General features: G+C 38.9%; 1 protein-coding gene across 1 annotated transcript in view; it reads left to right on the forward strand.

Annotated features, from left to right (window-relative positions):
* The window catches only part of cblb (Cbl proto-oncogene B, E3 ubiquitin protein ligase), an 84,790-nt gene that overhangs the window by 34,860 nt on the left and 32,755 nt on the right, over positions 1-17,175 (forward strand). Inside the window, exons 4-6 of the mRNA XM_053516267.1 lie at positions 2,445-2,591; positions 11,084-11,240; positions 15,307-15,428. Of these exons, the coding sequence (XP_053372242.1) occupies positions 2,445-2,591; positions 11,084-11,240; positions 15,307-15,428 (426 nt within the window). The remainder of the gene's footprint in view (positions 1-2,444; positions 2,592-11,083; positions 11,241-15,306; positions 15,429-17,175) is intronic.

Consider the following 17,175-nt stretch of genomic DNA (forward strand, 5'->3'; position numbering starts at 1 on the left):
GTGTGTGTGTGTGTGTGTGTGTGTGTGTGTGTGTGTGTGTGAAGAGCTGCCAGTGGAGTTCAAGATCCATAACTAATCATCATGAGCGAGGTTTGATTTTCTTCACATCATTCCAGAGTGTTGAGAAGTGAAAGCTCGCCTATTAGACTAAAACCCGTGTAACTGAAGGATAGAGAGCTCTGGACACGTTGCGTGAGAGAAACGAGCTTGCTCTTGTTGGTCCAGAAGAAGCCTGTAACGAGATAAGAAGGCTGACATGATGGCTGGAGTTGTGAGTTGTGCAGCTGGCTTTCTCTTAGGAGAGCACCACAGTGAAGAACTGCAGCAGTTAATGAGTAACAACGCCGGACTTCAGCTTGAACGTGCACACAAAACGTTCATGAGATGCGGCTCACTAAGTAGCTCAGTTCAGTGTATCATCAAATGTTTTTCCTCTCAGAGATGTTCCTCACACACAATTTACAGTCAAAAAACAACCACATGCAGATGTGGTTAAAGTTATATTTGTCTGTGTTTTTATATACAGCTGTAGAATAGAGTAAAATGTGTCCAGGCTGTTGTTGCAGTGTGTCGCTCAGATGGAGTCCAGCTGCTGCCGCACCCAACACCGGCAAACAGCTAATTACATGCCAAGAACTGGATTAACAATCCTAAAATTGCAGGGGGGGGAAATAGATATATACATGGTAATTATTTTTTTTATTTTGTTTTTAAACCGGAGAACTAAGGGGAAATCTACCAAGCACGGGGAGAATATGCAAACTCCATGCACACACACACACACACACGCGAGAATTAATCCCTTGACCTGGAGGCCACAGTGCCAAGCACCACACCACAGTGCAACCATGGTTTATATAAAGTTTAAACAAGAGAGAAAAAAAACTTTATTGATGTATAGAAAGAGAGGAGGAATTTCTTTTTGTATGCTCAGGTGTCTTTGACTTCTTTAAAATGACTGTGTGTGTGAGTGTGTGCTACACAACACTCTAAGGAGCTAGTTATCTGGTGTGTGCAGTGCAGCTTCTAGCGACTCTGCGTTCCAGGTGTAGCAGCCCTACCTGAGAGTGGGAGAGAAAGTAGAGAAAGACACACTTGGGGAGATATATAGAGAGAGAGTAGTTATTAGTGGGACTGCTGCTGAGCTGAGCATGTCATTAGGCGCCATAAATGCCACTGGGACCAAAGTTCTGCAAAAGTTCGAGGTCTGTGGTGTTAGCGATGTAATAAATACTTTTTATATTGCCAGTAAGTGCTGTAGTGCGTGTGTGCGGGTGAGTGCATGTGCGTGTCACACCCTGTTATAGTGCCTTCTTTCCTCCTCACAGTGCTCTAGAAGCCTGCAGTCATATGAGGCAAGTCTGTGAGTAAGTGATAACTGAGCTCCAGCTTTACTACTGCTTGTAGCAGTGAGGGGGTTTATGGTAATGCTTACCCGAGAAACTGCAACAAACTGTGACACTTTTTTCAGTGTTTGCTTCCCGTTTCTTTAGCTTCTTTTCACACCAGCCCAGTGTATGAGGAACCAAAGCTGTTTTTATTCAGCGCTAACCCCCCAGCGAACCCCCCCCCCCCCCCCCCCCCCGCCCTCGCTTCGCTTATCACTTGCTGGCCAAAGGTTCCAGATGTGGGGATTTTTGTTACCTGTTCAGGAAATAATTGTAGTCAGGGGCGCGGCTGGAAGCGTGTTTGTTGGTTGGTTACATGGGCCATGCGTGATGCGAAAACCCCTGACATTAAAAAGAAAACTTCAATATGGCAAAGAAAACAGAATAGACTGCTATTGTAATTTGTCTGAATTCATATCATGGTATGTTTCTTTACCTACCACAAAGCAAAAAAAAAAAAAAGTACTGATTTATGGTGCTCAAATAATAAGACATTTATGACATAACTTTGTCCTTTTCATTTCAGAATGTTGTCATATCGTCAGTCATGTCGATGTGCATTATTTTATGTTCTCAAATGCATCATGAATATCTGAAATACACATTTATGATGTATTAGTGTTATTTCATAATATTTTCAAAAATGTTGGACATTTCTCATGGACACTCTTAATCACATTAGTAGTAAAACCCCGTCAACGCCTCACTAATGCTACACCTTAGGCCTAAATATGAATCTGCGCTCCTACCTTTCTCTCCTGTCTTTCACTTGTGCTCAAGCTCATGGCTGGGATTTAGCGAGGGGGTGTTGGTCTTGTGTTTATATTGTCACTGTTGAAAGCCCTTCACACAGGTTTAGCTTATTAGCCCATTATTTCCACTCCTGTATAAAGGGCATGCATTAACTCAAGGACAAGCTGCTCGATACCTCATTGTGCCTCCTCCATCTGTCTGCCTGCGAGTACGGATGAATGTGTGTGTGTGGAATACTGAGTACAGATTGCAAATCTATGCGCTGACCTTTTCCTTCCCTCTCTTTCTCCTCCCGCCTTCCAGACGAAACCTCACCAAGCTGTCACTCATCTTCAGCCACATGCTGGCCGAGATTAAAGCCATCTTTCCTGAAGGCCAGTTTCAGGGAGACACCTTTCGTATCACCAAGGCAGACGCGGCCGAGTTCTGGAGAAGGTTTTTCAGTGAAAAGTAAGATTTTGTTTCTCACTCATAACAAGATTGGGACCAGTTACCTGCATTACATATAATATACAATATAATGTACAACACCAGTCAAAAGTTTGGATGAACCTTCTAATTTAATCCTTCTGTTTCCATATTGTAAAACATGTATTGAGATGCGTCTGTCATTTGTTCTCAGTAAAACATTCATAACGGCTCTAATCTGAGGTGCAGTTAATAGGTGATTTTTGAGGCTGGTAACTAAATGAACTTCTCCTCTGCAGCAGAGGTTTTGGTCTTCCTTTCCTGTGATGGTCTTTATGAGAGACAGTTTCATCATGGTACTTGATGGATTTTGCAAATGCACTTAACAATATTATTACAAGAACTATTCCGGACATCTGACCTTCGTGTCTTAAAATAACAACTGACCGTTGTTGTTGTTCTTGTTGTTGTTTATATCAATGGGTTACTTCATAGTTTTGAAAAAACTCTTAATTGTTCTAGAATGAAGAAAATAAACCCAGACTTGTGTCCAAACTCCCCAGTGTGTTTTAACCAAAAATACTTGATATATATATTTTTTATATAGACAACACTATCCACATGAACCGCTACATTTAATAAAGTGGAGCATTATAGTAGCTTTGAACAGTCATCGGTTCACCTTATCTTTACACAAGAAATACACACAACATGCAGCATGTTACTGAAAAACCACAGCATCCTCTGTTCTGAAGAAGACTTTTGAAAGTTTTGCCATTTGTTTTTAATGTTTAATGTTCTGAAGTGGTGAAGTCTCCCTTTTTCAAAGCTTTAACAAACGTCTTCTCCCTGATTTCTTTCTTATTTTTAGGACAAATAACTGCTCAACCTGTTAGTCACATATTACTTGGAGCATATGCATGAAATATGAACACTAAAAATTAAAATGGCATTTTAGCAAATCTAACAAAACCTTTAAAAACCTTAGAATCTATTAATCTATAGATTTCCCAAAGTTTTACACAACAAGACAAATACAAAATTAAGTTTATTTGTAGTCAAATGTTACTAACATTTTTCTTTCTTGTTCTATTGAGACAGATTTTTGCGAAATGAATTACGAAATGAATTCCTAAAACTAGCAAAATTATCTGCCAATAATATATATATATATATATATATATATATATATATATATATATATATATATATATATAATTTTTTATATAATTTTTTTTTTAGTTTAGTTCCTCAAAGGTTCATGGAAAATGGGCAGAAACATTTATTTTCAGATCTTTTTCAGTAATGTCACGTGTCGGACCAGAACAATGATCAGCACATGATTTGCGAAAGGAGCATTGTGAGAAAATAAACACGATTCCTATTACTACGAAGTGGAGCAGAACGAGATTGTAAACTAAAACGAATGCTGTAGGCTGTTAGATGTTGAAACGTTGTTCTTTATCCCTGGGCGAGCGTCAGAATGGGCGAGAGAGGCGAACCGGCCGGTCAAGCGCACCGGAGAGAGAAGTTTTGGCTGGCTTTTGCATACAGCTGCAGAGATAACGGCCTGAATAAACCTGCATGCTGTTTGTGTATGTGATGGTGTGGGTGGGTCTTAAGCTTACTCTATCCTCTCCTTTCTTTTCTTTCTTTCTTCTTTGCCTGTTTTTGTCATTTCTCCGTATCTTTCCCATTTGGTAGTGTTCTATTTCATGATGAGGTAGGGCATGAAAAGTTTTACTAGCACATTATCAGTTAAAAGTCAATAAATGAATAAAAATTTTAGTAATCTAAACTTGGCAATCTAAAAGTTTAGAATATAATAAATTCAGTGTATGACATTAAAGAGTGCGCACACACGTGCGCACACACACAGGTTAACGTGAGGTAAAGCTGGTAGCATAGTGGGAGAGAGGTGCAAAAAGGCAATGTGTGTCAGTAGCATGTACACACACACACACACTTCCTGCAAGCTTTAAGGAAAAACAGTGCTCCTTGATGATTTGTAAACTACATATCAAACCTGCAAGAGCATTTTTTTCTCTCCTTTTCATTTGTCTATCTCTTTGTGTCATGCTTTTCTCACCCTCTTTCTTTCTGGATTTCTGTGGTTGATTTCTCATTTACCCTTTTTCTTGTTTTCTTTTTTTTCTGCTTCTTTGTCTTTCTGGCATTCTTTAGTTCTGTTTTTTTCTTTTATGCTTGCTTCTTTTTCTTGCACTCTTGTCACCAGGGGAACTGAGTTGATTCATGAGCTGAATGCATATACTGTATCTTGTGATGAATAAGAGCAAAACCATGTTTTTTAGTGTCAGATATTAAATAAATTTTACCATACAACATTGTTACTGCATCACAATGACTGTAGTTTGCAGTAGACTGTGAGGTTTATGGTTATAATAAAAATTATGTTGAATTGAGGTTTATAAAATCATGGAACTTGCACAATCACATTACAAAATCGATTGAGCACATAGGTATTGTAATATTGTATCGGCTGATGCCTTGTAGTTCTCATTCCTAGTTTATATACAGAATATACAACAGCTGTACAAAATGCTTTATTGATTTGTAACCTAGTACAGATTAACCATTTATCTTTAGGCATGTGTGATATATGTATTTGCAGACTCTCTCTGTCTCTCTAAATGGTATAAAAACAGTAGTGTGTACTTTATTTATCCTAAAGGTAAATTGTAATTTTTCACATTTCCATAGTTCTAAAGCTGGGGTCAAAGCTGGGGTCAGCTAGGATACAGCATCCCGAGAGCAGATAGGGTTAAGGGCCTTGATCAAGGGTTTAACGGTGGCAAATTGGCCGTTCTCAGGCTCAACAGACATATCAACCTACAGCCTTAACCGTTTGAGCCACCACTGCCCTTATGTGTATCTAAACCTTATTTTACTTTTTATTCATGTTTAGTCATGGAACTGGGTCTCTAGTATGCGTGTACAAACAAAAATGTCCTTTTTCCATTTTTGTATTGCTCAGGGTTTAAACAAGCCAATTAGACTTTCCCCCAAATGTGACTTCATATTTATCTCATGATTTACCATTGTTCTGCAGTCCCTTTGCTGGGGGTGCAGAGTTTGGGGTGGAAAAATGCATTATCTGAGGGATATTTCAGCTGAAGCATTAACAACCACACATTAAGCTGTAAGACCTGTGTTAGCTTGTTACTGATATATTTAAATATGAGACCTCAATCATTAACAGTGTTTCTTAACTCTACTCTTGGGGAGCTTCTACACCTCTTAAGTATACTGTGCTTAACTCGTCATGGGCTTTATACTGAATCAGGTATGCTGGCCTCAGGGAAAACTTACAAATTTTTACGCCAGGGCTGAAGTAAAGAAGTTCAGGTTAAGTGGCATCTCCACAACATGAAGCCCCTGTAACCTAGCATAGGCAAATCAGGTAAATTACATACCTCTAGTTTTTTTTTTTTTTTTTTTTTTTTAGAAGTGCGCACACACTAATACAAACACCTGCAAACATTACACAATAAGACCTGTCTTCTGTTGATTTCAATTCAGAATTACCCTGTTTTTCTTCTGTGTTCTTTTTTTCAGAATAAATATCGGGCAAAATAATCATAATCATTATCTTGGCCATTATTACAGAGTAACTCCTCTTGCTGTGTTTGCTGATATTATGTTATTGTATCATCTATCATTATCGCACTTTAGAAAAGGAACATATAATTTTTGTTATTAAGTAGATTTCAACGCCAGCAACCTCTGATTCAAGCATGTCACATTTATCGTCACGTTTATAATACACCTGCCGGATTTTAAAATAGTCCCTTTTTTCCGAGCCTACCGTTGTGTTTTCTTTTTCTTTTTGCTTTCCCTGTCTGTTTGTCTGTCACAACAGCCCGGGCCTCCACCTGTCGTCTGATCGTGTCAGTGATATTTGCTTGCAAATAATCCCTCTTAATCTTCATCATCCTCATCTTCTTGTCACCTGCCTGCCTTTCTTTATCTCGTCCCAGGATTTGACTGCTCATGGTGGTGCTCTGCCATTTTGTTTTCTTTTTTTTTTTTCTTTTTCTTTCTTTTTTTTGTTGTTGTCATCTGATGTTATCCTTGAGCTCATGACTCATTACCTGACTGAACTAGCATAAGCACATGGGTTTGATGGAGACCACGAAGCACTTTTGCCGGGTAAGGGTGTCTGCTACATGCTGTAAATGGAAATGGTAGTGCTTCTGCACCGGACAACAAAGTAAAGGTATTCAACTGAATGCAGAAATCACTTGTGAACGTAACTGACATTAGCATTAATCTAAACACTAATAACGATACAGCAATAAGGAAGTTGTGAGTAAATGTTTTACTCACTCTTTGGTTGATGCACTGACCAAACTTAACTTCCTGGAGTTTCTGATGTACTCTGAGTCGATTTAATTAAAAATCAGCTGAATTTGCATTTGTTTAGTAAAAGAGCACGTCATAAGGTTGACAAATAAAACGGGCCTATCAGAGATGAGGCAGAAACTTTGGGCATTAGGAATGGCCATAGTGCATTATTAAAAAGAAGGATCAAACTGGAGAGCTCAGTTATTGCCTTGGCAATAACCAAGTCATGAACACTCTGAAGGAGGATTGTGCATTAGTGTCAAAGACTACAATACAGAGATTCCTTCACCTATGCAAACTACTTTTTTTTTACTTAAGATTAAAATCACTTGTCTCACTCAATAACAGACAGACAAGAATAGAATTTCCTTCGAAAATATCTATACAAGTTTGTCCAGTCCTAGAACAAGATTCCTTGGCAGAGATGGACCACAGATGAGGAGTTAATGCTCTGAAGGGGTTTCTGATCCAGAGCATGTTTGTTGATGTTACTTTTAAAGCACCAGGATGAAGGGTGGATTGTATAAAACTATACCTTTTGCCTAGATTTAGTCGAATTCTGCAAAACCAATAGGACGGTACTTAACAATACAGGTGGACGATGGCCCAAAGCGACTCGAGGCAAAGAAATGGGATGTTGTGAAAGGGCAGAGTCAGTCACCCAACCGCAACCCAGTGGAGCGTACTTTTTCACTTCCTGACAAAAAGACCATCAGCTGATGTTGATGACAAAACTGAAAGAAGGAACATCAAAAACCAAGTCAAAGCCTGCAAATCATCTTAAGACTGAAAACTCAGCATTTGGAGATGTCAATAGGTTACAGTCTTTAGGCAGACTGCAAAGGATTTGTGTCCAAGTATTTAAAAAAATTCTTTTAAAAATTATATCTTGATTGCTTTATTTCAGATACATTGTGGTGGTGTACAGAGGAGTATTATGAATAATGTGGCCTTGATTATATACTTATGGACCTGACTATATATTTTTGAGTTTTTATAGCTGTTATTGGTCAATAGGTTTAAATCAAAACAGTCTATGACTCTAATTTAAGTAATAAGTAATGTTCCTGAAGTAAACCTCTGGTGCAGGTCCATCAAATGTATGTTGCAGTAAATGTGTAACTGGATGCCAAACATTTGAGATATATATGTATATATATATATATATATATATATATATATATATGTTTTGATACATCTTTTCCACTGCCTCCTTCACGCTCCACCTTTGCCCTGTATCCGCTCCTTTAGCAGAAAATAGCCAGCGCTGAGCCTCACACGCAGCACTTTCAGATCCTTTCATTATTTCTGCCTGTCCTGCTGACTGTGGTCTATTCTACTTCTGCCTCCTCAAAATCAGAGGAAATGATTTCTGCTGGAAGAGACAGATACAAAGACGCAAAGCCAAAGAGAGAAAGAGAGAGAGAGAGAGAGCGAGAGCGCTGCCAGACTTCTTTTTTGCTGAACACTTGCAATTCTGTGTTTGTAGGTTAGAGGTGTCCGGTGCTAATGGCAGGCTGTTAGCCAAGTGCTTAAGGGGACGAATGTGTGTGTGAGGCTTAAACTCTAAAAGCACTAAACGCTGTGCATAATGAGGAGTGTGAGCGATGGATTTCGGATGTTTTTAGAGAGGGGTTTAGGTCTTTAATAGCTGCTAATCAAAACTTATTGTAAAGATGTCAAAGTAAAAAAGAGGGTATATTAATCTCTATACAGGAATCTAAGATGTTTATTAAGACAGAACTGCGTGTTGAGTGGTTCTTGTTGAGACATTTGACTCATCCTCAACTACATGGAGATAGCAAAGAAAGGAACCAAAAATAGGAACTGAGTTACCAAGGTTACGTTTGGGGTTGAGTGTAGGCATGGTGTTCTTTACCTACTTTAATACTTAATTTAGTACAAAGCCACCAATGCTGGTAATCCAAACGCTTTTCTGTCATGTACAGGGTTCCTCTGTTGTGCTAGCAAAAAATAAATAAAAATAGCAAGTGAAAATATGTTGAATCTAGTTGTATTTATCTGCGGTTTCTTATTATAGTAAACCAAATATAAGCCCAATGAGGCCATTGATATAGTTTTTGATATTTTATAAGCTTTCAATTTTCTTATTTTACTGGAATTTTATTTAGATTTTTCGTTAAAAATAAATTTTTACATTTTGTCAATAAAACAAAAACATGGATGCTTAAAATAGTAAACTATCATTTACTCTACGTCTAGGTTTACCAAACGTATTTGTTTTATTGTAATCTTGTATTTGGAAATACTGGAATTTTTTATTTTTTCAATGTTCAAGTGTCAGTTGTTTCTGGGATTAAAAGCATGTGTTACTGAATACTCAAATGTTTAAAGTTAAAGTTTTTTACATTTATTTATTCATTTATTTATAGCATTTTCTGTTTTTAGTTTCTTGACGTTAGGCTACACAGAGTAAGATAAGCAGTTGCATTTATATAAAGTCCCGACTAACATTCGAGTTACAAATTTCCACAGAGACGAACGGACCACGGATCAACCGTCATTCGTAGATATGGACAATTTGCAGAAGTAGCTCATGTGTCTAGTGAAAAAATAGACGTGTGACTGTTTATAACCCTTAAAACTTTAAGTGGTTTTTGGATATGGTAGGCATATGATTATCATTTTTGGTCATATAAACAACCGAAAAAGTTCTGTTTATTGGCTTGTGTGACTCATTTTTTTATTTACATTTTTTTGCTCAGTCATGTTAATGTTTTTGATTAAATTAATTGAATTTTATTTAATCATATTGTCTAGATTGTGCTGGAAAAAAGAGATATGTCGCTCTGTACTGTATTATATACACACATAAACAAACACTAGTACCTAAAGGTTTGTACATGCCTAATTCCTTGAACTTTTCGGATTTTTATTTATTTCTACATTATTAGACTACATAATTGGACTACTGATCAGAAGGTCTAAGGTTTAACCCCCAGCACCAAGTTGACATTTGGCCCTTAATCCTTATTTGCTCAGTATAAAAAACAAAAAACATTTAATTAATTAAATTAAATGCAAGTCACTCTGGATAAGGGCATCTACCAATTTGTGATTTTTGAGGCTGGTAACTCTAAATGAAAATCTCAGGATTAGAGATAAGTTTTGCTCTTACTTTTCTGTGATAGTTTTCATGAGAGCCAGTTTCATCATGGTGCTTGAGGGGTTTTGCAAATGCACTTGATAATACTGTCCTTGCAAGAACTATTTCAGAACAGCTCTGACCATCATGTCTTAAAAAATGGACTGTTGTTACTTAATTATCTGATGTTAGATTGTGTTATTCCACCGGTTTGAAAAAAATCCAGTATTTAAATTTTTTTGGGGAAATAACCCTAAACATGTGTCCAAGCTTTTGACTGGTAATTATACTGTATAGTATAACACAGTAATACAAAAAAAAAAAAAAAAAGATTAAAGACCCTCTGGGTTTGCTCATAAAATCTAACAATACTAAAAGGGTGTTGAATTGTTTGCTACATTGTAGTAATAAAACGATTTTGTAATGAAAGTTTTCAATACTTCAGGCAACTTTTATATACTTCCTACTAATCTGCTTGTGTGCGTGCATGAGTGTGTGTATGTGTGTGTGTGTGTGTGTGTGTGTGTGTGTGTGGGCGTCCTGACGAGCGTGGTACATATACTTGCAGAGTTTGTGCTTTGTCTGTCTCTCCTTTCCCAAAAAATAAGCATGCATGCTGAAACTTTCTAGCGTTGCTTTGCATGCATGGTCATGTCCTCTTTGACAACATCAGGTGATGGTGCTTTGACCTTTATTTGTTGACTGCAGTCGGTATGGGTTGGTGTATGCGTCATACCGTAGTCTCACACTTTGACTCTCTCTTGCTGTGTACGAATGAGTTCCTGTGCATAAACGTTAGTAAGGTGCTCTACCTCAGAAGCTGTGTGCGCAACTGGAGACTGTTCAGTGTGTGGGAGGGATGTTTTTGTCTCCGTTTCTCCCACTTTCATGGTCACTCGTTCATTCTTCAGGTTCTTGATTACATGTCGGTTAAAATGTCAGACTGTCTTGAAATCTGAACTACATGCATATGTCAAATATAAAAATAACTTGTTTTTTAAAACAGTCTTCTTTATTAGTTGAATAAAATGTGTTTGTGTGTGCATGTGTATGTGTTCTGCAGGACAATAGTGCCATGGAAAGTGTTTCGTCAGTGCCTTCATGAGATGCATCCTATCAGCTCAGGCCTAGAGGCCATGGCCCTCAAGTCCACAATCGACCTCACCTGCAACGACTACATCTCTGTCTTTGAGTTTGACATTTTTACACGCCTGTTCCAGGTACTCTTCTTAACCAATATACTTTGACAAATGCTCTTGCTGTCCTTGTTTTTTTTTTTTTGTTTTTTTTTTCTCATAGCATGGAATAAAACATACAGAGTTCATATTGTTTCATATTTTCATATCAAAGAGCAGATCATATCTGGATAATATTTAAATGTCAGTCGAAATGTCAGAGGCTCGCGGCAGAGTTGTAGTCAGATTGAAAGTGAAACGAAGGGATCTCCTCCCCTTTTTTGTCATTCTCTTTCCCTTTTTCGATCCCCCACGGGGGCGGACTGACGATTAGTAAAAAGGGCTAGCTCCCTCGTGTAACGCTGCAGCTACTTTCAAATCCATCACAACACGTACCCCAGGGGTGTCTCAGTATGAGTCAGTGACCACAGAGCTGCTCCAGACACGGGTGATGGAAAGTGAGGCTCCAAAAGTGGGGAGCACCTCTGATGTTATCACTCGCCCCCTCTCTCACTCACTTTCTCTCTCCGAAGTGGGTGGCTTACCGAGGAATCCCTCTGTCACGCATACGTTTATCATCTTGACAGTAAAAACAGGTCACGCTGATTACCTGTGTACCTGTAATGCATGATGGGACGACGATGATGGAGCCTCACACTGGAGACTCCATTGAAAAATGATAAATAAAGGTCTTTTATAAATCCCTATATATATATAAATCCCTGTGCAAGTTGTTACCACAGGGGTTTATAGCAATTAAACGATGGCATCAACGTTATAAACTTCATGATGCATGTGGCAGCTGGGAAACAATAATTCACCACCTTCTGATCAGATTTGAGCCAACAGCATTGTGGTCTGCAAATCTTTTCTCCTCCAGTGGCATCTAATTCTTCTCACATAGCATCGGTTTCTGTGTGTGAGTGTCTCGGTCTCACTCAAGCTTTTGGCTCCTTTTTGTGTGGTAATGACAAGGCACACGTTGTGGTCAGAGTTCAGCTCCTTTTACTTCGCGGATTCCTGTAAATTGACGCTGCACAGAAACTATGTCTCCGAGACATAGTATTGATTTCCGTCCCGTTAGAAATCTCATGTCACACTTTTCAGAGGATACCGTTCTCACCCACATCATACTCCTACCAGTTTCTGTGCCTATCTGTCCTCGCATGACCTTAGACGTGCCCGATCACTCAGCCGCAGCTCGAGCAAAAAAATATGCCTTATGATGGCAATTTTGCAGTCACTCTTGGATATTCAAATGGCTCTCCAGTACGTACTGTATATAATATGTGAAAAGATAGCCTTAAGACGTACTTAAACATGCCGTCATACCAGGAGGTTATTTTAAACATCTTTCCAAGCTAGAGAAAGGAAAGCACAAACAATTTGCATATTCCTGCTTTCTGGGAACTACAATTTCTTATTAGCTGAAAAAATCCACTTTTGAAAAGGGGCATGGGCGGAGGAGCAGTAGCTCATTTGCATTTAAAGCTACAGGCACTAAAACAAAGTTTTTGGAATAATAGTGAAACAAAGGGAATTTCAGGGAAGCCTGGTATTTTAGCTGGAAATTTCCCCAGATACATTTTTTAAACATTTTAAAAAGGAGTATCACGCGTGACATTTAAATCATTTATTTACATAGACATTTTCCATTAATTTAACTTCTATACCGCTTATACTGTCGCTGGATGCTGAAGCTTATGCCAGGAGACTTCATGCAGAAGGCAGTGTACTGGACAGGGTGCCTATCCTTGGCAGGGAACACACACATGCGCACACACGCGCAAACACACACACTACAGGCAATTTGGGGAAACCAATTAACCTAATTTGCATGTCTTTGCACCGTGTGAGGAGGCCAGAGTAGGTAATTGAACCTTGACCCTGGCAGTGCGAGGTCATAGTGCTAACCACTATGCTGCCCTGTAGGCATTAAATATACAGTGGTGTGAAAAACTATTTGCCCCCTTCCTCATTTCTTATTCTTTTGCATGTTTGTCACACAATATGTTTCTGATCATCAAACACATTTTACTATTAGTTAAAGATAACACAAGTAAACACAAAATGCAGTTTTTAAATGATGGTTTTTATTATTTAGGGAGAAAAAAAATCCAAACCTACATGGCCCTGTATGAAAAAGTAATTGCCGCCTGAACCTAATAACTGGTTGGGCCACCCCTAGCAGCAATAACTGCAATCAAGCGTTTGCGATAACTTGCAACGAGTCTTTTACAGCGCTTTGGAGGAATTTTGGCCCACTCATCTTTGCAGAATTGTTGTAATTCAGCTTTATTTGAGGGTTTTCTAGCATAAACCGCCTTTTTAAGGTCATGCCACAACATCTCAATAGGATTCAGGTCAAAACTTTGACTAGGCCACTCCAAAGTCTACATTTTGTTTTTCTTCAGCCATTCAGAGGTGGATTTGCTGGTGTGTTTTGGGTCACTGTCCTGCTGCAGCACCCAAGATCGCTTCAGCTTGAGTTGACGAACAGATGGCCGAACATTCTCCTTCAGGATTTTTTGGTAGACAGTAGAATTCATGGTTCCATCTCACAGCAAGCCTTCCAGGTCCTGAAGCAGCAAAACAACCCCAGACCATCACACTACCACCACCATATTTTACTGTTGGTATGATGTTCTTTTTCTGAAATGCTGTGTTACTTTTACGCCAGATGTAAAGGGACACGCACCTTCCAAAAAGTTCAACTTTTGTCTCGACGGTCCACAAGGTATTTTCCCAAAAGTCTTGGCAATCATTGAGATGTTTTTTAGCAAAATTGAGACGAGCCTTAATGTTCTTTTTGCTTAAAAATGGTTTGCGCCTTGGAAATCTGCCATGCAGGCCGTTTTTGCCCAGTCTCTTTCTTATGGTGGAGTCGTAAACACTGACCTTAATTGAGGCAAGTGAGGCCTGCAGTTCTTTAGATGTTGTCCTAGGGTCTTTTGTGGCCTCTCGGATGAGTTGTCTCTGCGCTCTTGGGGTAATTTTGGTCGGCCGGCCACTCCTGGGAAGGTTCACCACTGTTCCATGTTTTTGCCATTTGTGGATAATGGCTCTCACTGTGGTTCGCTGGAGTCCCAAAGTTTTAGAAATGGCTTTATAACCTTTACCAGACTGATAGATCTCAATTACTTTTGTTCTCATTTGTTCCTGAATTTCTTTGGATCTTGACATGATGTCTAGCTTTTGAGATGCTTTTGGTCTACTTCTCTGTGTCAGGTAGCTCCTATTTAAGTGATTTCTTGATTGAAACAGGTGTGGCAGTAATCAGGCCTGGGGGTGACTACAGAAATTGAACTCAGATAAACCACAGTTAAGTTATTTTTTAACAAGGGGGGCAATCACTTTTTCACACAGGGCCATGTAGGTTTGGATTTTTTTCTCCCTAAATAATAAAAACCACCATTTAAAAACTGCATTTTGTGTTCAATTATGTTATCTTTGACTAATAGTTAAACTGACTAGTTGACTGATAGTTTTTGATGAGCAGAAACATTTAAGTGTGACAAACATGCAAAAGAATAAGAAACCAGGAAGGGGGCAAATAGTTTTTCACACCACTGTAACTAAAAATCAAACCAAAATTCATTGGTATTCAAATATTAAAAGTAGTTATGATTCTGTCCACCTTTTTCTTTAAAATGTCATTATATTGTTCATAACACTAGTTCAGTTTTTTTCACCATGTCTGTGGCTTCATACTCATAGTAGAGTGACTAGGATTTTCCTCTTCTCCTTGGCTTTTCAGTTCAGTTCCATTTTGGTTTAAGGTCACATGTAAATTATAGCCTCAAGGACAAAGATACAGAAGTCTCGTTAAATGAATGGTGGCTTTTTTTTTTTTTTTTTTTAAGAAATTATTCGTGGTTTCCTATTGATCAGCATGAGAGCTGAATAGCATGGATATGATGAGTCAGCACTGATGAACTTTTTTCAGATGTTCCGAACAAATAGGACTCTAAATTTGCCTGGCTTGCATGACCTTGAGCAGCTTCTCCATCACTCAGCATCAGATTCCAGCAACACGTAATACAGCAGACTCTGCTCGGCCAGACGCCCATGTCTCTCCGCTAACGTTCTCTCTTCCCCTCTCTCTGTCTAGCCCTGGGGATCGATTTTAAGGAACTGGAACTTCTTGGCCGTGACTCATCCTGGTTACATGGCCTTTTTGACGTATGATGAGGTGAAGGCGCGACTGCAGAAGTACATCAACAAGCCGGGCAGGTAAGGACAGCTTTCTGTATTCCATCACCCTGCTGTGTGTTGTATGCGATGATGCATTTCGATACTTCACCGGCGTTCAGGCTCAGCAAGGTGGCTTTAACAGCACCGTGAGTCAGACGTGGAAGAGCAGTGGGGACCAAAAGGAGCACTGCATGTTCACGACTAGACCTGAGAAACACTGCTTTTACTTACTCTGTAGAGTTTGGGAAGGATCTATAGGGAAATAACTCTGTGCTGTAATCGATGTGCCATCTGCTGTGGTGCATGCTGGTCAAGCAGCTGCTTTTTCGTTCTCCCTGGCAGACGGCTGCTGAGTGAGAGGGCTGGGCTGAGCTGTTAGCTAATTACAGTGGGTGAAAAAAAAAACTAAAACGGATCCTCCTCTACTCTCTCCTCTCCTCTACCCTTTTCCCCTCTCTTCTCCACTCTTCTCCACACTCCCCTCTATACTCTCATCTCTCCTGTGCACTTTCCTCTACACTCTCATCTCTCCGCTCTTCTCTACATTTTTATCTCTTCTCTACACTCTCCTCTTTTTTCTCCACTCTCCTCTCTGTTCTACTCTCCTCTCCCTGACACTCTCCACTCGACACCCTTCATTCTCCTCTCTTGTCTCGTCCACTCTCCTCTACACTCTCCTCTATACTCTTTTCAACCCCTGCTCTATGCTCTCTTTTGCACTCTCCTCTGCACACTTCTCCACAATCTCTTCTACATTTATCTCTCCTTGTCTACACTTTCCTGTACATTACCACTACCATGTACAATGATTTTAACATGTTGCCTGAACTGAATGTTATATTTATTTAAACACACTTATTTAAACATAACTTAAAAAGCTTGGTCTAAGTCTAAGGCTACATTTACACTAAAGGCAAAATTGGCTCATTACCTGATTTGCTGACCATATTTATAGACATAGATATTTTTAAATAGGCTGTTTATTTAAGTTTTCATTGAGACTTATAGCTGATGTGAGTTAGAGATCTGCTAAAGCGACCAGCATACTCAAAAGAACAATGCGTTACATCATGTGTTAAAGGTTACAATATATTTTTTTACTGCAGGTACTTTTTTAGCTGGTTCAAAAAAATGAAATTGTTTTGCTGCCTTATTTTTTTTGTTACTTAACATTAGCCAGCAACACAGTTGTGCTGCTGAGAGACTACCGGCAGTATTGGAGGAGGAGTTTTCTTCCATGTTACCCGATGCATGAATCAGTCGACACACACTTTAAATTAAAATCAACCGCTCTATTTGATTTTATTGGTTCTTTTCTCTCATGACATACAGTTTACTCATAATTGAATCTTCAATCTCTTAAATACATAAATAAAGTATGTATAATCAACTCTGTTATGCAGATATTTTCTTTTTCCTCTCTTAAAGAAAAAAAGGGGTGGAGCATCTACACACTATCATGCCACTAAAATCCACCCTAATTGCCATCCGTGGCATCATTAGCCTATTCAGACTGGGGTCCAAGTGCAAAAAAAAAAAAAATCTGACCTGTATTTAATTTAGGACACATGGAAGTGGGCCAAATCAGAATGGAACGGATCAGATTCCATATAAAAAAAAAAAAGAAAAAAAAAAAATCGGAGTAATATATGAGCGAAAATAATTGATTTGGTCTGCTTTAGCCTGCAGTGTGAATATAGCCTAAGGATCTAACACTGAACGTTCCCACTAAATGTTTTTAAATAATCGCTGTTATACCAATTGTAAGAGTCCTAGAATGAAGCAT

Source organism: Clarias gariepinus, chromosome 17 (assembly GCF_024256425.1).
Source record: "Clarias gariepinus isolate MV-2021 ecotype Netherlands chromosome 17, CGAR_prim_01v2, whole genome shotgun sequence".
Lineage (NCBI taxonomy): Eukaryota > Metazoa > Chordata > Actinopteri > Siluriformes > Clariidae > Clarias > Clarias gariepinus.